This window comes from Dromiciops gliroides, chromosome 1, assembly GCF_019393635.1.
Source record: "Dromiciops gliroides isolate mDroGli1 chromosome 1, mDroGli1.pri, whole genome shotgun sequence".
Taxonomy (NCBI): Eukaryota; Metazoa; Chordata; class Mammalia; order Microbiotheria; family Microbiotheriidae; genus Dromiciops; species Dromiciops gliroides.
Genome location: NC_057861.1, coordinates 396,382,788 through 396,405,745, shown reverse-complemented (window position 1 = coordinate 396,405,745; position 22,958 = coordinate 396,382,788). Strand labels below are relative to the sequence as shown.

The window sequence follows — 22,958 nt, the reverse complement described above, 5'->3', positions numbered from 1 at the left end:
AGAGTTCTAAATTTTTCTCCCTCCCTCCCTTTCCTCCCCTCTCCACAAGATCGCAATCAGGTTATATATGTACAATCCACAAGTGTTCTTTTTATCAGTTCTTTCTATAGGGGTGCATAGTAAGCTTCCTCATTAGTTCCTTGGGATTGTCTTGGATCATTGCACTGCTGAGAGCAGTTAAGTCATTCACAATTACTCATTGAACAATACTGCTGCCACTATGCACAATGTCCTCTCAGCTCTGCTCACTTCACTATACATCGATGTTCATTAGTCTTTCAAGGTTTTTCAGGGATCATCCTGTTTGTCATTTCCTGTTGCACAAGTCCATTCCACTACAATCATATAACACAGCTTTTTCCATCATTCCTCAATTGATGGACATTCCCTTGATTCTCAATTCTTGGCCTCCACCAAGAGTTGCTATAAATATTTTTTGTACAATTTTTCCCCCTTTTCTCTTTTTCATGATTACTATTGTTAACTGTTTCCCTTCCATCCTATTCCCTTCCCCATGATATTTATTCTATTATCCATCTTCTTTCATCCTATCACTCTTCAAAAGGGACTTGCTTCTGTCTGTCCCCTCCCCACTCTGCCCTTCCTTCATTTGTCCCTCTCTCTTTATCCTTTTCCCCTCCTATTTTCCTGCAGGGTTAGAGAGATTACTCCACCCAATTGAGTGTGTACATTATTCCCTCCTTGAGCCATTTCTGATGAGATTGAGGTCTTTGAGCCAATTTTGATGAGTGTTAGGCTCATTTACTGCCCAGATTAAATAGATTACTCCACCCAGTTGGGTTTGTCTATTAGTCCCTCCTTGAGGCAGCTCTGATGAGTTTAAGATCTTTGAGCCTTTTCTGATGAGTGTAAAATTCATTTACTGCCCTGCTCCTCTCCCAACTTTTCTCCCACTTAATAAGCCTTTTCCTGTTACTTTCATGTAGGATTTTGCTTCTGCCCTTCCCCCTCCCCCAATGAATTACCTTCACCCCTCAATTTAACCCTAAAGATGTTATCATCTAGCTAAGTGACACAGTGGACAAATCATCACCCCTGGACCCAGGGGTATCCCAGCCAAAACCTGGCCTCAGACACAAGAGTACGACCCCAGGTATGTCCCTCAGCTCCATTTTTTTTTTTTATGGTTCTCTAGGGTCCTGTATTTGAAAGTCAAATTTGCCATTCAGTTCAGGTCTTTTCATCACAAATATCTGAAAGTCTTCTTTTTCATTAAAGTCCCATTTTTTCTGCTGAAAGATAATGCTGAGTTTTGTTGGGTAGGTGATTCTTGGTTGTAATCCCATTTCCTTTGCCTTTTGGAATATCATATTCCATGCCCTCCGGTCCTTTAATGTAGAAGCTGCTAGATCTTCTGCTCTCTTGACTGGGGCTCCACAGTACTTGAATTCTTTATTTTTGGTGGCTTGCAATATTTTCTCCTTGACCTGAGAGCTCTAGAATTTGGCTATAATATTCCTACGAGTTTTCTTTTTGGGATCTCTTTCTGGAGGTGATCGTGGATTCTTTCAATTTCTATTTTAGCTGCTTCTTCTAGAATTTCAGGGCAATTTTCCCTGAGAATATCTTGGAAGATGGTGTCTAAGCTCTTTCCTTGATCATGGTTTTCAGGTAGATCAGTAATTTTCAAATTATCTCTCCTGGACCTATTTTCCAGGTCGGCAGTTTTTCCCAGAAGATATTTCACATTGCCCTCTATTTTTTTATTCATTTGGATTTGCTTTATTGTGTCTTGGGTTTCTCATAAAGTCACTGGCTTCCATTTGTTCAATCCTAATTCTTAGGCAATTATTTTCATCAGAGAGCTTTTGTATCTCCTTTTCCATTTGACCAATTTGACTTTTTAAACTGTTGACTTTTTTCTCATGTCTTTCCTGCATCACCCTCATTTCTCTTTCCATTTTTTCCTCTACCTCTCTAACTTTATCTTCTAAGTCCTTTTTGAGCACCCCTATGGCTTGAGACCAATTCGTATTTTTCTTGGAAGCTTTAGATATAGGGGCCCTGATGCTGACATCTTCCTGTGAGGGTGCCCCTTGGTCTTCCTTATTACTGAAGAAACTTTCTATGGTCCTCACCTTGCTCTGTTGGCTCATCTTGCCTTTCTTTTACTTGACTTTTAGCTCCTTAAAGTGGGGTACTGTTTCCAGGCTGCACTATCTCAAGCTTCAGAAGTCCCAGGTGGTATGATTTAAGGAGGATCAGGTTATTCCCTTGCCTGGCCTGTTTCCTGGTCCTAGATGACCCCAGGCCAACTTGCCAATCAACCAGCTTTGTGTGTTGTGGTTGTTAGCTCTGACAAGCCTGTGCCCCTCCCCCACCTGGGCCCCTGCTACTTGAGCCTACCAGCTGGTTCTCAGTAGGGGTGTAGAATCCAAGTTCTGCCTTAGCACCAGCATAGACCCCTGTAGTCTCTCCCCTGCCCAGGGCTCAGTCCACTCACCAGACTATGAGCTTAGTTCCAGACGACACTGGCGCTTCAGCTAATTCAGAGGCTCTGGGGGTCTCCTTCTCTGGTGAGGACTTCCCGAGACTGGATCTGGGTGACTGTGGGGTTGGGCCCAACTCCTGTATCAGCACAGTAGCTCCCTCCTTCTGACCTTCCAAGCCATTCTTGGTTAGAAGATGATTTCAGCACATTCTTCTGTGAGTTTTGCTGCTCCAGGCATTTTCCTATGACTTTATTTGAATGTTTTTTGGAGCAATCGTGTCATGAGTTCCGGAGCTCACTCTAAATGTACCTATGAGAGGCTTCACCTCTCTAAAATTCTAGGAAGTGCATAAGGATAATATTTGACACCAAAACTCTTATTCAGTTGTGTTGAGCCTCTTTCCAACCAATTAGGAATTTCCTAACTAAAGTCTTCTATCAGTTCACTGATCTATCTGTCAGATTCTTCACATAGCTCTAAAAGAATTGGTCTTATTTGTCCCTTGCCCGGTTCTCAACCTTTCACTCTTCATTGCTATCAGTGACACAGTATCCTTGTGCCTAGTGACCCATCTTTCACTTTTTTTGGTCAAAAATGACCAATTCTCTCTTATTAAATCCATCATCCCTTTGTCTTTGCACAGTTCTTTAAATTTTCTTCATTTTGTGAGTTTTAATCTCTTAATCCTTAAAACAGTTATATGCAAATGAGCTGGGAAAATATAATTCCTTATAGCTCACTAATCTACAGATTTGAAGACTCTTTTCCTTTTTTTGAAAATTAGGCTAGGGGGCAACTCGGGGGAGCAGTGGATAAAGCACCAGCCCTGGATTCAGGAGGAACTGAGTTCAAATGTGACCTCAGACATTTAATAGCTGTATGACCTTGGGCAAGTCACTTAACCCTCATTGCCCCACAAAACAAAACAAAAAAGAAAAAAGAAAAAGAAAGAAAGAAAGAAAATTAAGCTATTTGTCCTTACCCAGTTCTCTGGAAATTCTTCTACCCTCCATGATTTTTTTTCCCAAAGAAATCACTAATAATCAACAGAGATCACTAGCACCTTGACAATCAGCTCTTTCAGTTTTCAAATGTTCACAGATATAGAGCTGGAAGATATTTCCAATGCTATCAAATCCAAGTCCCTTATTGTACAGTTAAAGAAACCAAAATAAAGTAACTTTGTCCAAACTCATAAAGGTATTAAGGAAGAGAAGCAGAAATTAAATCTGGTTCTTTGACTTTACCAAGTAAAGTCTCTTTCCACCCTACTATGACACTTTCATTACCCCAGGATACACCTTGATGAGAGCAGCCTGGTAACCTCTTACTGTCATTTCCTCATTCTTTTGGTTTCAACTTCCCATTAACCATTTTTCTTTTCTTCCTAATGGTCCCAAAACCATTCTCTTTGACAGAGGAAATAGAAACCAAGTAAGAGTTAGTCAGAGAAGGGGAAGGAGGCCATTACCTGTGGGAGGAGCAGTATGAGCAGATTCACAAAGGCAGGAACAACCCAGCAATTTTTTAGGAACAGTGAATAAACAACCTCGCCTAGAGCAGAGAGTTCATTTGGGAAGTGGTGGCAGACAAGGCCAGAGGGGTCATTTGAGGCAAGGAATAGAGCACCTTGAAGGCTAGGCTGAGGACAATGTGGAGCCTTTAAAGGGTTTTTTTCATAATCATGAATTGGCATGATGAAAATGATATTTTAGGAAGATTATTCTGGAAGCATTTATGCAGAATATATTGGATGTTAGGAGAAAAACAGAAGGCAGGAACTCTTATGAGATTACTTTATTAGACTGGGAATGAGGTGATAAGAACCTAAACTAAGGAACTAAGGAGGAGATAGTAAGAATGGAAAGGAAAGAAAGTGAGAAACGTGACGACAGAAGTGTCAGAGAATCTTAGGAGAAAACGAAATAATGATTCTAAGGTTTAGAGTGTGAATGACTAAGAAAATGATGGTACAGTTGACAGAAATATAAATTTCAGGAGGGGAAAACTGGGCAAGAAATGGTTGTCAGGGTGGAACAGGCAGGAGCAGAGTGGGAAAAACCAGTAAGAACACCCGGGTACTATCTGGGATGCACTTTCCACTTCTACTTTACCCCACCCTACAAGTAAAGAGGAGTGATCATCCATGCATCTAACTATCATAGCAGAAAGCACTGGAGACCCTTCTTCCTTCTATATCCAATAGAGGAAGGTGAAACTTCTCCCAGACATGAAGTTCATTGTATTGATGATGTTGAGCCTAAAAATCCCCTTTCCATGTTGTTTAGGACAAGTCAGGCTTCCATAAAGACCCATTTCAGACCAGTGACAGAAGGGAGGAAAGAGAGATGCTGCCAGCCCAAGCCAGACTTGGTCCTTCCAATGCATGAAAGTCTTTGATCTTTTGGATAGCCCAAGGCCTGCTGCCAAGATCCTGCCCTTTTACAGAGCAGTTTCTTGGCTCTCCTCCAGTCAATGGGGATAAAATCCTTGCTATTCTACTTATTTAAGTGCCTGTCTCTGGGCAGTCATCCCAGTCTTGGACACACTGAGCTAGAGCCTGTCCTGCTGCTTGGGCATCTCTAGGCTCTGTCCCAGATGTCTCTCAGAAGAGGAAAGACTCTTTTCCTATGCTGCATATTTAATGGATAACAACAGGAAGATAGGAGTCTAGGAAGCTATCCTAGAATCTAAAAGTATCATATATTTCATATGTTTTGGGGAGCTTGGGTACACACATTCAAGGCTGTTTAATAGGCTTTTGTTTTCTGTGTATATGTGTGTTTTTAATATATTACAGAGTATTTTCTATCACACCATGACTTTTCTTAGCTCTTTTCCTCCAACAAAAAAAAGGATGACTCTTTCAAGGTCAAGTTGGGCCCATTATAGTGTCATCTCCTCCTGAAATAGGTGGTGAATTGCATGAACTTATATTGGCATTTAGGGTGTCCTTCAATCAGCAACAGAAAGATATGTAATTCTTAAAAAGGTGTTGGTGGGGAATGAAGTGGCATTTCCTGATAAAGGTCTACTGAGAGACATAGCTACATAGGTCCCCTATGAGCCAAGAGTTCTCCAGTGAATGCTAGAGTGCTTAACAGAAATAAGGAAGGAGGGAGTGAGGATGGAAGGAAGGAAGGAGGGAAGGAGAGAGAGAGAGAGCTTTTTAGGCATCAATTATGTGCTGGGCACTGTGCTCAGATCTTTATAAATATTATCTCATTTGATCCTCACAACAACCTTGGGAGGTAGGTAGGTTCTGCTTTAGAGTTAAGAAAACTGAGGCAGTCTAAGGTCACACTGCTGGTAAGTGTCTGAGGCCAAATTTGAACTTAGGTCTTCCTGATTCTAGGTCAGAACTATATCTACTATGTCACCAAAGTTCCTCTGTAATCTCCTTAAAGACAGTGTCTCTCAGGGTAGCTAGGTGGCGCATGGTTAAAGCACCGGCCCTGGATTCAGGAGGACCTGAGTTCAAATCTGGCCTCAGACACTTGACACTTACTAGCTGTGTGACCCTGGGCAAGTCACTTAACCCTCATTACTGTGCCCCCCCAAAATCCAAAAAAACCCACCCCAAAACAGTGTCTCTGCTTTATCCAAAGGGTAGTTAGATGGAAAAGTGGATAGAGTACCTGACCTAGAATCAGGAAGACTCATCTTCCTAAGTTCAAATCTGGCCTCAGATACTTACTAGCTGTGTGACCCTGGGCAAGTCATTTAACCTTGTTTGCTTCTATTTCCTCATCTGTCAAATGAGCTGGAGAAGGAAATGGCAAACCACTGCAATATCTTTGCCAAGAAAACCCCAAATGGGGTCACAGAGAGTCAGAAATGACTGAAAAATGACAACAACAAATCTCCCTTATTCATATTTGTCACCTCTCCAGCACCTAAAACAGTGTTCTATCCATAGTAAGTGCTCAACAAATGCATGTTGAATGAATTGGGTGACTAGCTGTTCTTCATCTCCATTAAAGCTGAACAAGATGTACTGGACTTATGCCAGTCAGTCATTTAATAAACTTTTATTAAGCATCTATTATGTGCCAGGTATGGCATTAAGTGCTGGGGATGCAAAGAGGCAAAAGAGTATTTGCCCTCAAGGATCTCACAATCTAATCTTATGCTGCAGCATGAGAGGTTATAGGATCAAGGATTTAGACACTTGTGTCTAGGAGGGTTCAATGACTTGCCCAGGGTCATGCAGCTTATAAAGGTCTATGGCAGGATTTGCGTTTAGAACTTTCTTTCAGGGCTGCTCAGTGGCGTAGTGGATAAAGCACCAGCCCTGGATTCAGGAGGACCTGAGTTCAAATCCAGCCTCAGACACTTGACACTAACTAGCTGTGTGACCCTGGGCAAGTCACTTACCCCTCATTGCCCTGACCCCCTAAAAAAGAACTTCCTTTCTCCATCTGCCATATCACTAAGTTGCCTGTAATGTCATAGGCATGAATTTCCCTGAGAATGAAGGATATTAGCTAATAGAGCCTCAGAAAACAAATGGACTCATCTTCTTTGAGGTCTTAAAAGACAACACAAATTGTTCTCTGCACAGGTACACATAGGCCTTGCTAAAGACAGAGGGATGAGCTGGATAATTTCTCATGATCCCTTCTAACCCTGTGAATTCAGGAGTCTTGGGTTTATGTCATTCCTTATGCTCATGTAACGTTAGCTTTTATCATGCATCATGATTAAATCCAGCCTGTCCTGCCACTGCAGGCCCTACTGAATTATACCGGTTGCTTGCAGAGGATAAAGAGTGGCCTTTATGGTTCTGCTGTTATGCTTCTCTCCTTTGATCCCGGGGGCAGCTGACACATTTTTACATGGAGATTGAGTCCCTTGATTCTGTGCTGAGAGCCAAACATCCAGTGAAAGTGAAGTGGGAGACCAATGACAGAGCCTCTCTGGCAGACCTCCAAGGGCCATTTGGGAAGTGTAAGAGCTCCAGGCCCACCTACTGAAATGCTCTAACCATGAAGGGATGGGAAGGGGACTATCTGAGGGGAGCCAGAATGAAATCACAGAGGGTCTGGGAAGGAAAGCATGAGAAATAATTGTCTATTGTGTGTCCTAGTGAATAGAGAGAGTTTCTAGCCTTAATGGAAAATGCAAATATTCATGCTAAAACTGTCAATACCAAAGGACATATTATAAGAAACATCTGGCATAGGCTGGGGACCAGCCAAGAAAACTCATCAACAGCAGTTCTAATTTAGATCTACTCTCAGTTTTCTGGGCTTGATGAACATCTGTGGCCTTGGGCTACTCACTTGACCTGGCTGAGACCAATCATAGCTAGTAGCATTTATATAAAATGTTAAGATTTTCAAAGCACATTAAAAGGATTATGTAAATTTTTCCTCATAACAATCCTAGGAGGTAGATGCTCTGATTTTTCCCCATTTTACAGATAAGGAAAATGAGGCCAGGCAATGTTAACTGACTTGCTGACTTAAAAACCTTATAAATTTCTGACTTTTGCCACTATAGCTTTTGTGTACATATATATATATATATATATATATATATATATATATATGGGGATCTCAAGATTATTAAGTATTCTTCAAATGCTCTGATAAAATGCTAGGAACAGATTGGTACAAGAGCACCTGGGGTTGGACACCATAGTTACCACCTTTCCACCTGCATTTAACCTCATTTGACCTCAGTTATCTTATGTGTAAAATAATGAGATTAAAATAGAGGGTCTCTAAGGGCCCTTTGAGTTCTAAATCTATGATTTTATGAAATAACTTCCACATTCCTCTTCATTTTATAAATGAGGTAGCTGCCCTAAGACCCTAGTATCTTAGTAACCATAAAGATATGTGGTTTTTTTTTTCAATAATTCCACGGATGTACATGAATAAGAAAAGATGTTGCTATATGTTTTAAACAGCTTCATGAAGGTGCTCATTTTCTAGAAAGATGTCTAACTCAAATAGAAATGAGCCATATGTTGACTTAGAAAACCACAATTAACGTTACCTATGCTATATTGTAGTTTTACTTATTTTGTTTAAAATTTCCCAATTATATTTCATTATATAACAGTTATATAATTAATTATATCCCGTTCCGCTCAGGAATTTTTCACTCTGAGTTTAAGCCTCTAATCTAGATGGAGTTGCTGTGGGGGCATGGAATTAAAGTGTGTCCAGATTAATGCTGACATTATAAAGGGGGAAGTCACTACTCCTATACGGGATCTATACAAAATCTGGATTTTTTTTTCTACAGGAGAGGCCAAGAAGAACTAAACAGATAGCAATGAGTAGGATGGCAGTATCTGCCTAATTTCCTACACTTTTTACATCTTCAGCAGTAGGAACTGACCATGCAATAACTAGGGCACTGAAATCTGTACTCTGCCCAGGGTGCTGAATTTTGCTGAATATAGAGGGCATTGGCAATACACAAATGGCAACAGTTATCCAAAAAAAATGTATTAAAACAGAAAACTTAAAATGTGTAAAATGTCCTTATTTTTTAAAAAGTTAAAATGCAGTGCACTAGGATGAGTTTTTCCCCTTCCTGCTCCTCTCTCTCTAAGGGAACCTCGTGCTGATGTCCTAAGGTATCTGTGACTCCTATCTTGGATGATATCTTGCCCCTTTCTCCCACTTCTGGTCCACAGAAGATGCTTCTCTGTGTTACTAGCCCCAGGTACAACAGTTCCTAGTTTTAGCTATGCTGATTGATGTTCATATTAATTTTACATTGCCTTCTAAATCAGATGATTAAATTGCATCTAATATGATTTCATTGTCATGTATTTTACTGTAATTCATTTATCTGAAATCTGTGACCTGTATTTAGCAGCTCAGAATATCCAGTTAAACAGAATGTCCTATTCCTCAATTTTTCTGGTTAAATGGCAGTTTCCTCTAATATATTTGAAATTCACCACAACCAAAACAGACACTCAGAGAAAAAAAGCTGAACACTAGGTGTCTGTCTTCTTAGTGACTTTTGACATTTGGGTCAATTGAAATCATTTCCTCTGAGGCTTATAACTTGGCAACAGGGGTCCAGAAATTCCCACTGCAGAATAGCCTGCATGCCAGTTACTACTAATTAGAAGGAGGGTGTGTCTGTCGTACTTAGAAATGTCACTTATCCGAACCTCCTGATTTTAAAAAATCTGCCTCTTCTGACAGTTGCTGCAGACCAGATTCTGCAAACACTTACTTGGACCCCAACAATAAAATACATCCATGACCCATGAAATACGGAATGAGGGTCCTTGCCTGATTAAATATGGAGCTTCTGAAATGGATTGCTCAGTGAATGTGACAACTCTTGAGAAATGCTTTTCTCTGTTTTGCAATGCCATCTCAGAAAATAATACAGCTTCCAACTATATGACTCCTCGTCATGCTCTTTCACAGCCATCTCATTTGATTCTCTCAGTGACCCTTTGATGTCAATAGAGAAGGCATCATTGTAGGCCTATTTTATAGATAAAAAGAACTTGAGCATCAAAGATAGTCATACAGCTAATGAGCAGTGACACAGTCAGGGTTCAAATGCAGGTCTTCCACATAGAATAGAAATGACCTTGGATTTGAAGTCAGAGAGTCAGAGAATCTTAGCTTTTCTACTTAAAACCTGTAGGACGTGGAGCAAGTCACTTAATCTCGCAGAGCTTCTATCACTAATTCTAGTACTTTACTGTCCCATACTGCCTCTCATACCTGTCTAATAAAATGGGGTTTGTTCTGAAGGTAAAACTGAATGTACCTTTACTTAGTGATTTTGGCCTCCAGACAGAGAAATATGGTCACGAGAGTTAATCATTTTGAATCTCAGCTTCTCTGAGATGGGCCAGATGTGACTAGACAGATTTATAGAGTGTGAAATCCAGAACAGATTAGAATAGCAGTTTTGTATTCACTCCCAAACATCCTAAATCAGCACCCCCTGACTGGACCAGAGCAATCTCTGACTGTTCTAGTGAGAAGGTTGCCATGGCAACTGAGTTGTAAGCTTAGCCAACAGAAGCAGAATCCAAACACAATAGACTAGGAGGGTTGTATACAGGGCAACTTGCCAAATCTGTTTCTACACAGGTACAGTGAAGCATCGGAGCTGTGAGATTATCAGCTGCAGCTCCAGCAAAATCGATGTCAAGCTTCTTCCCAGGCATATGCAAAACACCACCCATTGTTTGACTTCAGTGACTGGAAAAATAAGCACTAGGGCATAGGTACGCACATCAGGGCTGGTGCCCCACTGCCCCTAGACAATTCGCTGGAGTCCAAACTCTGGAAGGTGATTCTATGACTAGTGGTGCCATCTGGTGTCCACCTAGCTGTTGATTTACATATTATATGGGTTGTGAAGAAGGTGGCAGGTACTTTGTCACAATGACATAGTAGACATGGGTTCCACTTATTCTGAGGTGTGCCCCTGATTCTCATTCTTGGATAATAGAGTTTGTCCAATCTGTCAGAATGGATAGAATGCTGAATTTGGAGTCAGAAAGCTCTGCCCCCAGACACTTAATAGCTTTGTGACTGGGCAAGTCATTTGATCTTTCATTTCCTCATCCATAAAATGAGAGTAATAATAGCACCTACCTCTCTGGGATGTTGTGAGGATCAAATGAATTAGCATATGTAAAGCACTTTGTAAACTTAAAGTATTATACAAATGCTAGCCACTATTGAGGATCTGTGAGTTTCCCTTTCATATCTCTAAAATGGTTATAATAACACCTATACCTCATAGGGGTGTTGTAAGATCCAAAGGAGATAATGTCTATTAAGTGCTTGCAAACTCTGTATAGATTTCAATTGTTGTTACTATTACCTGAGGTTAATATTAAAATGGGCATCTGCTGGATATGAGAGCTGAGAATAGCAACATGGAACAAACACTTAAGCAAGAGTTAGGTCAGGAGAACTCTCATCATTTGATGGTACCAGAGAAAAACAAAGAGCAAGACATTCTAAATCAAAGCAGATGAGGGTTGTCAAAGGCAACCTATGAGAAAAGTCCAAAATGCCCAGGATCCTAGTCATAGTCCTAGTTTAAGGAAGGGGATGCTGTGGGGGGAGAAAGAGAAGGGAAGAGGAGTCTAGGAAACAGCCTTCAAAGATGATCATAGTTTTGTTTTGTTTTTTTGTTGTTGTTGGTTTGGGTTGGTTTGGTTTTTTTGTTTGTTTGTTTGTTTGGTTTGGGTGGGGCAATGGGGGTTAAGTGACTTGCCCAGGGTCTCACAGCTAGTAAGTATCAAGTGTCTGAGGTCAAATTTGAACTCAGATCTTCCTGAATCCAGGGTTGATGCTTTTTCCACTGTGTCACCTAGCTGCCCCCATGTTTTTTATTTTTTAATAAAACTTTTCAAAGAAATGGCAAGAGAGTTCTAATTGTCATTCATTGCCTTTAGCATAAATGGTTATATAAGCTTTCCACTTAGCATTTTACTTTTTACAAGCAGTCTGAATGCATTCAGACATATGACACCTCTTCTTTAGTTCACTCTACCCCTTGAAAAGCCAGCCAATGAAGTTAGTTTAGCCTGAGGGCGTGGAGCTTGGGGTTGGAAGGGAAAAGTGGGGTGAAGAGAGCCTGAACTGTGGTCCAGTCCAGACATGTGCAATGATCCTGTTGTATTTCTGTATTTCTCCTCCAGGGTTTGAATTTTTTGAAACAAGTGCCAAGGACAACATAAATGTCAAGCAGACATTTGAGCGGCTTGTGGATATCATCTGTGACAAAATGTCAGAGAGTTTGGAGACAGATTCTGCCATTGCTGCTGGAAAACAGAATACAAGACTCAAAGAATCCCCACCACCACAGCAGCCCAACTGTGGCTGTTAATGGAGCTGCTGGCCAAGGCAGCTCTAGTGCGTTCTATTGCCAACAAAGAGCATCCATAAATTGTCTATTAGCCTTTATTTATGCTGTCTATTAATTTATTTGAGGGAAGTCTTTGATGTCAATGGGTGATATGTGCATACAGCTCTTTGGAAATTTCCTGTCAATATATGGCAAATATGTGATCTTAAATTTGTAAGGATTATCCATTTATCAACCACAGATATCTGCATGTGAATAGTTGTTCGTCTTCTGAGTTTGTTTGTTTTTACTTTTTATTTTTTAAAGATTATTCCAAATTCAGTTGGTGCCATGACCTCAGACTATAATTTTACTGCAACTTCTAATTGATTCATCAAATTTAAATTATGCTGCTTGTGATCATTCTGTGGGGCAATAATAGGGTATCCTGGGGTGGAGAGGAGGGGGGAAAGGGAGAAGGGGAAAGGGAGTAGGAAAGAAGGAAACAAAGCTTCTATGTTGTGTTTGCTTTCCTCTTGACTGAAAATCAATGCTGAAATACTACTGGTAATTAAGGAGATAGTCATTGGGGCTGGTTAGCTTACATATTAAGCAATGTGTCCATTTTTCACTGGTATTAAAACTAAGGAGAATATTGATTCTAAAGAAATACAAATATTATTTCTATAACCCTCAGGTGTTGTATGAGGTTCTATGGTTAACCTGGCAGAAAATTGGATTTAAATAACTGTTTGTTTCTTGTTGTTGTTAAACAACAACTACTATTATAACAAAATGGAACATGCCACCTTTGCTTAAAATGAGGCTAAACCATGGCAAGTGATTTTCTGCATTAATCTGAATGTTTGGCTCACTGGGTAAATGGAGGCATAATTATAGAATTCCATAGATCTGCAGAAAGCATTTTGATTGAGGCAAGGTGAACTGCTGAGACCTTTAATGGGTTAAACCAACCTACCCTTCTTTCCCCTCCCATCCCCCCTCACCCAATCTGAAACAAACCCATTCACCTGGGCCTGGGTCATTCAGTCAGCACTGAGGTCAAGCTGTTCTGATTGTAGGATCAGTGAGAACTCAAGGGCACAAAGATTGAGGTAAGAGTTTTGTCTTTTCGTTTGGGAAAACCTTTGCTTTCCCTTCTTTTGGTGTGTTTTTGTGGTTGTCTCTGAGGTTTATTTTTGCTTGGGGAGGCCACCTTTAAGTGGTTTCCAAAACCCATCTGGGCCTTCCCTTCAAGATTACTTAAGTGGGTCAAACATGGCTTCCAAGGGGAGATGAAAGCAGTGCTTCCCTCTGCCTTTGAGGCCTTTACGTTTAGAATGTTGGCACCCCATCTTACCTCCACCCTCATAGCTTCACAAACAAAAATATGTGTTAATTAACTAAAAGACCTTGAAAATACTCTCTAGAGCTTAGTTCTATGCACACAGTCATTGTTTCACAAATATTTTGAAGGAGGGAAAGGAGCCAAATGCCTAGATGCCTAATCCCATCCTACCCCAGATTTTTTGAGGACATAGATGCTGATGGCTTAGTACCCACTGTGTTAAGTATATTAATCCCATATCTCATTGTGCTAGCTTATTGACAACTGGGATCTGCAAGGGACTGATACAGGAAGGCAGGAGTTTTATTAAGGGTTTGGAGGACAGTTCTATTAAGGAAGCTTGCAATTTGTGGAGTTTTGCCACCTAAGGAGGTGATTATTAACCTAGGATATGTGGGGTTTTAACCGAGTGAAATGATTCTTTGCTTTTTATGTGGAGTCGTTCCTAGAATATGAATTTCAAAATCAGAGACACTTCCTCTGACATGATTTTAAGGGGCTGGCTGAGGGGAGGGTGACCAGAAAAAACTTAGAAAGAAGAAACACCATTCACCATTTTGTTTGTTTTCTGAATGGGCTCAGAATACATAAAATACTCACGTTATCTAGAAGTAGGTCTTATAATTCAATTGAAAATCAGAGGTTATGGATGACCAGAATTGAAGTTGAGAGATGTTTTAGTTCCCTATTTTTGCATGGGCAGTTTAGTATTCCCCTAATTGGTGGTAATGTCTCCATCTGCAAGGTGTTCCTTCATCATGGAAAAACATTTGCTTATCACTGGTTTTATATAGCAGTGATTGTTTCTGAACCCTTCCAAAATCAAGGTAAAGAGAAGGCTAGCCTGGGAATTCAACAGGTAGCTTTACAACTGCTTGACCAGGTTTCTCAGATCAGAATCAATACTTCTTAACACCTGCATTTGTGTGTGACTGCTAGATACTACTGGACAATTCAGTTGAAAAAACAAATGGTTCCTGTCCTTGAATTACTCTTACAATCTATGAAATAACAAAGATAAGATGTTCTTTTTTATCCTTAAACATAAGAGAATTAAAGATGGCATTTTAGACAGACAGACATTTCAGAGGGGCAGTAAAATGAGAAAGCAAATTCACAGCATCATCCTCATAGTAAATCCCTCAACAATGCTTGCTGAGTGGCTGATTTTATGAAGGAAAGTGGTTCAGTTTTCCCCTCTTGTATGTCCCATTCCCTGTAAACAAAATACCTGTTATCAATGGAAACAAGCTCACTCTTGGAACAGGGAGTCAGGAGCAAGAGGCCCTATGTCTATACCATGCCAAACATCACATGTGTGAGGTTAAAGGCACAGGATATCGGGCAGTCTGAGCCTTTACTAATGAACATTTGACTTTGCTACTACAGATACAACTATTACTACCCACTTTCATTCATCTGTGAACTTCCAGAAACTCTGATGGATTCTGAACTATTCTTTCTCACCTTCAATTAGGCAACTTAAATCCCTTGGTAGGTTCATTTTCTATAGTTGAATGGAAAGTGTCAAGGGCTGGTTGGCACACCCCTGAACTGGGAGATTTCCATATGCCAGCTGCAAAACATAAGAAATGCTGGGTATGGGGGTTTTTTTGTTTGTTTTGGTTTTTTGCTTTTACTCCTGATCTCATCCAGAGAGCCAGCCTTTAAAACCAAACACCACCCATGTAGAAAGTGGCTTGAAGTGAATTGACTGAGTTTCTATAAACAAAGTGCTACATTTTATGTAATGTATGGTGTTCTATCCCCATGGTTTTGTAACCTAGTTTTCTCCTTTTTACCCCAGAGAGTGTTATTTAACCACTTTGATGGACTTAATTGGGGAAAGAACTTGATGTGTTTTTATCTGTCTCTTAGTTGCCAGAAACTTAGGTGACTTCAGTTAGAGAACTTTGGGACAGTCATATCAGAGACTATTAAGGACAGTCACTTGGGAGGTGTATATTTGGGGGCTGTGGACAGCTTCTGGATCAACCTTGGCTCCCCTCCCTTCCTGCCATATGTACTGATGCTAGCATGTCATAGCAGTCCTCATGTTGGAGCCCAGAAGAACTGAGTCCAAATCATGCCTCTTGATATATACTGATTAAGTGACCCAGTAAATCACATAACTCCTCAGTGTCCTAGACAACTCTCTCAAACTACCAGTTGCAGAGAAGGTGCCAGCCTACATTGGAAGAGGCAATTTCCACATCCAGGAATTCCCTTTACCAATGAAATCACACATCTAGTCCCTATGCCTATGTAGATGCATTAGACATGTATTTATTACTTTACCCCAAGCCTCAATTTTTTTACCTGTACAGGAGAGAATGAAGATGAGAAAATGTATGCAAAATAACTTAAATTTTAATTGGAAAAGACTTCATAGCTCATCAGAAACATCTTCTGTTGTACTGTTAGGTAAAGATATTTTTGGACCTGTTCTCCCTGCCCTAAAAAGTAAAATAAAATAAAATAGATAAGACCCAACTATGAAAGAGCAATACTGCCAAACAGTAATTTTTTAAAAAAATTTAAATTCTTTTCCTGCTTTTATGTACTTCAATCCTGACTTTCATTCTCTGGTCATCACCAATGGAATGAGTCAGACCATATTTCACAAATGACTTTCCCTAATTCTCCTCCCCTCCCCTCACCCCACCCCCCCAAAAGAGACAGACAGAACTCAAGTATTTCAGAAATATATTTCCCAGAGCTTGGATACTGATCTAGTGAATATGCAGAATTGGACATCTATGAAATCACCTAATCAAATAGCCACGGGTCTGGTGGTATCGGCACTGTTGTGTTCAAGCCTGGGTGAGTCAAAAGGTGCACAAGATATTTTCTTCAAGTTTTAAAGATGGTAATAAAGCTTCTCTTCTGTAGATGTTTTAAAAAAAGACTCACTTTGAGCCAGCTCAGCTGATACCTCCCTACTCTACCCAAAAGACTTATCTTGCTGCCACTGCTCCTTCACTGAACAACCTCTACTTCCCTGATAGATTTTTAAGGCATTAGGAATAAGAGGTTTTCAGAAAACTGGTCCACTTCCTATGAATTCCTTTTTGCTGCATCATCATTATGTATATGCATCAGTGTTGAGGTTTTAACTTTTAAAGGAAACTGAATGTGCCTTCACTTGTGAACAAAAGATAGCATTAACACGTGGTGACCGTGTGGAATGCAACAGCTATAAAATTGCCACCTAATTACATGGGAGACCAATAATTTGAATACACCAATATATATTTTTATGCTTTACTTTTATGCAGATAATTCATAGACCTTTTAGTCAGAGTATTACCTTACCTTTTACTTGGGGTGTGTGTGTGTGTATGTGTGTATGTATGTATGTATGTATGTGTAGGTATGCATGTTGTGTATACATGTGTGTTGTGGGGGTACCTATTTAAATATCTGGAACTTATTACATCACTTTGTAAATGGAGTTCACTTCTCATGCTCATTCCACTCACCCAACTTGGGTTCCATGCTTCAAGATGCACTTTCATAAAGTGGCATCTCCTGGAGGTAGTCATCAGTAAACCCTTGCTCATTACCTAGTGCTTTATTCCAGGGCAGGTGTCTTAGTGCATGATCATAATATAGTATGCAGTCATTCTATGCTACATGTAAATGCTGCAACATGAGCTTAAGCCAGTAGCATTTTTGTGACTCTATAGTACCCATTTATTAGAAAGATATCTAAGCCCTAACAAACTAAGGTAGCAACCGCATGCATAGAACTGTGATACAAGTTGCATTTTTAAATCATTGTAAAAGTCCCCATAGACCAAAAAGTCCCATTGTGTGTGTGCATGTTGAAATTTCTAGATCCGAAAGGTCTTTCCTGTGTGCATGACTATTTATTGGAGCTCTGCTCCAATTAGAGTGTAGAGTATGATACGGCTTGAACAACTAGATTGCAAAAGCCATCAGAAAGATCGTTTTTGTTTAGCTCTGCCTATCCAGCTGCAACACCTGCACCTTATTTAGTTTAGAGATTAAAGCAGCATGGAGTTTCTGGTGAGCACAGGCTTTTGGTATTGGTTCCAGCATTGAGACTGATTTTGATTTCAGGTAGATTTCTGAGTAGCCGTCTAAATCATAGCCCAGGATTGGACTAGGGCATTGGAGAAAAGAGGAAGCAGTTGGCTTTAATACTTCATACTAGGCATCCCGGGCTTCAGAACCACCCCCCCACACACAATTTTATGCCTTTCTGCCTGGTGGGTTCGTCTAACCCTGCCCACCCCACTTACCTTCCTTTCATTGTTAAGTGATGGTTCTCCCAGGAAAACTTTGGAAAAAAATGTTTCAAGGTGAGAATCAAAAGATTTGTTCCTTGGTAAAAATTAAAGATTTCCTCTTCAACCACCACTCCCCTTAAAAATAGAATTAATTCTATAAAGGGCAGTCTATAAAGAGGATAACTTCAAGTTATTCTCAATCCACAAAAAAAAATCCAGTATGTTCCCAACTATAATTTCTTCTTTAAGGGAAGCAGATAAATGTTGCTCACCTCTTGTTGCTGGCTTAATTCTAATAGGGAGGGAAGGACAGCTTTAGTTTCCGTGTTAAAATATGCAAATACCGGTCAGTTTTCATTTAAGTTCTAACTCTTGTCTGAGGCAAGAACCCTGATGTGGGCCTGCAGCCATGGTTCTCAGTTCTGGGTTGATTTGCTGTGATTACAGAGTCTTCACGTGGGTATAACCAACTCCCACTAAACATAGAAGGCAGACAAGGAAAGCCAGTAACATTCTGAAGAATGCAAGTGGTTTTTTTTCTGGTTCTCCAATTAGTAAAATGCCTAGATGAAGCATCTCACTCTTTCTGCTTTCTGTTGTTTGACTGGCTTGTTACTTTCCCCACAGGGTTAAGCCAAGCCAAGAATTCAATCCTAAAAGCAATTACTATGGGCCAGCACTCTGCTAGATGGTGAGGATACAAAAACATAAGAAAGATAGTCCCTGCCCTCAAGGAATTTATGTTTTAAGAGAAGAACATTTCTTTCAGTGCACAAAACTCACATGTTTACATCTTATTGTCACTTATTCATTTCCAGAAAACATGGAAATTTCTTGCTGAAATGAATTTGAGGGCTATTCTGTGCATTTAATTTAATCCTTCCTTTCCATTACTGTTGGTTATTCAGTTAGTTGTAGTCCTCTTCCCCCACCCCTCCCCAAACTTCTCATTTACTGATTTTTGTCAAGCTGGGATCCACTTGGGTCAAGTCCACAGACCCTAGGAATGCTGCTCTTAGAGACAGCATGAGCAGATGGTCTACGGTTCGCATGCAGATACCTGGCATTTCAGAGGAGAGAATGTGTCCTAATGTTGTCTAGCAGTTTTCACGTCATGAAAACAAAATATGGTAATCACTTGCCGTTTCACTGAATGGCTTGCCACAGGTAGTCCCCCGGTCCTGTGAATGAAAGCGGAATGAAAACTGTTTGTTCTATAATTCCAGTTAATATATTGTTGTCAGATGTGATGTGCTACTTTTTGGACTGTCAGAATGTGCAACTATTTAATGGTGTTTGTGGAACTGAAGTGTCTTAAATGTTGCATGAAATATGTTATAAAAATAAACTTGTTTTCTATTTTTCAACACCTCTAAATTGAGGGTTCATGGGCCAATAAGTGCAATATTTAATGACTTACTCAGTGTATATAAACTAGTGTGAAAGGATGAATTCTGATGAATGAATGGGATGTGATTGCTGATTGTGTGACTGATTCAAAAGATTTATTGTAGTTATATATGTCTAGTGATGTGTTTTATACAGAAAATACTTTTATTGGTGTTGTGTGAGACTCTTCCATGCCTAACCTCAAAGATATTTCCTATAGAAGGCAAAACTCTCCCAGGTGCACATCAGTTTGATCTTTTACATTTGTGGGTGTTCTTTTCCAAACAGAATGACAGTAAGGGCTACTTTTGAGTAGGGTTTTTTTTGGGGGGGGGAGGAAGAGTAGTAGTTATGAAGTGTTTTCCCCTTAAGTCCAAAGCTTTCCTTTAGTTTCTGGTTGCATGATGCAAATTATTGATAAATACTAACTCTGGTGACCCACAAAAAATTCAATATTGCTCTTAGGAGAGGGAGAAACTTGGTCTCTTCATAACTGGTGACAAATTTTGTCTCCTAAGAATTTTTAATTTTATGATTATTTTACTTTTTACTGTTACAATTATTTTGTATTGGGGGGTTCCCCCCATATTTAAGCCCTAGGAACCATGGACAGAGCATTTTCTTAGATGGTTTTGTCTAATAGGGTATAATCACTTCCATTGTCCACACTAATGAATATTGAGACTCAGAGCATCTTTAAACCATTTTGGAAGGTGGTCAGTAACCACAATCCCAGCTCAAACATTCACCTTCTATTCTCCATATCTCACCTAACTTCTCAGCTTCTGGCCACTCTGTTTACAAATAATTCACTCACAAAGTAACTAAATGACTATAATTTAGTTACCTGGAGTACAGATTCAAAGTAGACCAATCACCTTAAACTCTTACTTCCTAAGAAACAAATAAATCATTAGAATTTTGTGCAGTGTCTCTACTAGTCAATTTAGTAAGGCCCATTAAAAGCAGTGTGGTGTAATGAATAGAGTAGTCTCAGGGTCAGGAAGACCTGAGTTCAAGTCCTACTTCTGATTCATGCTAACTGGATAATCCTGGGCAGCTCACTGGCTCTCAGTGGCCCACTCAACTTTCTAAGACTATAAGTTGCAGACAAATGGGTATTCTGTATCCATGGAGGGAACTTCCACATTAGGAGTTTCTCACATGGATAAAATAGCAGATCCAGACCCCCTTCCAAAAAATGGTATCTTATATTCTTCAAGGCAATAGTAAATTTTCTATGTTATGTTGAAATTATTACAGGCTAAGGTGGTTTGCTTTTGATCCATAGGCATCACTAAACAATTACACCTGGTGTTTTCCCTGACATTTGTCATTAAATGGCAATCTGAAGGTACTAAATTGAAATTAAAACCATGTTGGCCAATCCCAGGCATTACCCAAATCCATGTGAAATGGTTCCTTTTTGTACCTAATCCTTAACTTCACTGAATAAAGTAGCTGTATACAAAAGAAGAGATATTAGGAGACTTGTATCCCACCTCAACCCCCAACCCCATCCCTGCAAAAAAAGTGGTAGAAAATCTTAGGAATAGACAGGGTATTATTTTAAAGATGCAGACAAGGACCTTAATAGGCTACATGAATTTATTCAGCACCTACTACTTGTTAAGCACAGTACCCAGCATTGTGGGGAGAAGCAAAGTATAAAATATGGTGTAGGCCATCAAATTTACAATTTAGTTGGAAAGTCAAGAATTACAGCTACATGACACTTAGCACACAATACAAGATAGTAGCTACTACAGGCCTTGAATGCTGTAGGCAGTGGGGAGTCTATTAGAGCTGGAATGGTCAGGCAAGGCTTCATTCAGACAGCAGAATGATCCAGCCATTGAATGAGTCGGGTTAGGGAGAAAGAGAGAAGAGTTCTAAGTAGGAGAAGTGAGAAAAGTCTTACAGTTATAACAGAAGTGATCCAGCTGACTTTCTAAAGAATCTCTGGATTATCTATCCAGTTTAACTGTCTCAGTTGACCCAGTGAATTTGATAGGGAGGAAATCTTCCCATTCTTGTATACAAGGTAAACCCAGTGTCTGGCAGAAAATATTTTTAGCTTCCAAACAAGTCTTTAAGCATGGGTGCAAATGGCTTTCCTCCCTTGCTATTTTGCAACTATCCAAGAGATCCAAGGTAATATCACTTAGACCAGCAAATGGTGGTAGCCACTGTTTGACTATAATGCTGTATGACTTATGAAATGGGGAAATGGGGTAGGCTAAGACCAAATGGCTCCTTTTACAGCACTTTGTTTTTGTCAAAGATGGATTTTACTGAATTGTTTTTAAGAAAATATTAAACTACTCACTTCTAATACATCTGTGTGGTGGTTGTGATCCAACTCTTACTACTGCCATATAGTGATTGTGATTTTAAATTGTGAGTTTAAACACACTGCTGAGTAGCAGATGTCATGGCTCTTCTTATGTCCACAGGAATTCTTGTCCGGATGTAAATCAATGAGATTTCTTCACATGTGGAGTTTTAATTCTTTGTTGAAATTAGTTCTGTAAAAACTGTGTGTGCTACATTGGGTATTCAGTTTGTTTGTGAATTCTGTAGAACAAAGTGTCTTTTGTTCATTGAATTTATTTTATTTTTTGGAGATGACAATAAATATCCAAGAGACTATATTCCTGAACTTTCTAGTCTTGGTCAATTGCTTTTTTTTCCCCTTCACATGGCCATTTTATAGGCTTCAGCTCCAGAAAGGAAGTGGTACTTCCTGTCACCATCTTCCTCCAGCCTTGCACACACCACTGAAGCTCAAAAGGGGTCTGGGGTCAGAGGTAGAAATAGAAAAAAAATTTGAGATGAGGAACATAAGGGAAACAAAAGAGGGGGTGTAGGCAGGGTGGCAAATCCCACCATTATCTTGATGTGACATCTCATAACAGCAACTTTGTATAGACAATTTGCTCCTCTCAGAAAGCCCTGTGTTTCAGAGCTTCCAAGTCCCCAGCTGATAATAGCATCCAATCAGGTCTGCCATTGTGAACCTGTGTCTACATAGGGCCACAGAAGTCAAAGATTGGTTCTGATACTTCATCTTGACACTCATTTACACAGCAGTGCTCACAACCATGTCCTCTCCCTCCACAATCATCCTTACACACACACACACACACACACATACACACACACAAACGGCACTGGGTAAAAGGATATATAGATGGCCCGATTCACTGATAAGTAGATGGGCAGGCTCTCCCTAGACTCTAATATTAGTGCCTTATTGAGCACTTTCCCAAAAGCTCGTAGAATGATGAGAACAAGTCAGAGGAAACCTATATCTGACATTTAAGAAATAGATCTGAGAGGGGGCAGCTAGGTGGCACAGTGGATAGAGCACCGGCCCTGAAGTCAGGAGTACCTGAGTTCAAATCCGACCTCAGACACTTAACACTTACTAGCTGTGTGATCCTAGGCAAGTCACTTAACCCCAATTGCCTCACTAAAATAAAAAAAAAAAAAGAAAAAGAAATAGAGCTGAGAAGTAGAATGGATTTTAAAGATCATCTAATCCAACCCTTTCATTTTGCAGATGAGGAAACTGAATCTTAGAAAAGTGAAAGTATTTACCCAGAGTTACGTGGTAAGAAGCAAAGCTGAGATTTGAATGCAAATCCTCTGACTAAAGACCCAACAATCTTTCCATTGTACCTTCTAGCTATGTGACCATAGACA

The 22,958-nt window shown here is 39.9% G+C and overlaps 1 protein-coding gene across 1 annotated transcript in view; it reads left to right on the top strand.

The window, feature by feature from the left end:
• The window catches only part of RAB3C (RAB3C, member RAS oncogene family), a 336,699-nt gene extending 314,787 nt beyond the window's left edge, over positions 1–21,912 (top strand). The window contains exon 5 of the mRNA XM_043985980.1: positions 12,112–21,912. Within this exon, the coding sequence (XP_043841915.1) occupies positions 12,112–12,299 (188 nt within the window). The 3' untranslated portion in view covers positions 12,300–21,912. The remainder of the gene's footprint in view (positions 1–12,111) is intronic.
• Positions 21,913–22,958: the final 1,046 nt, after the last annotated feature.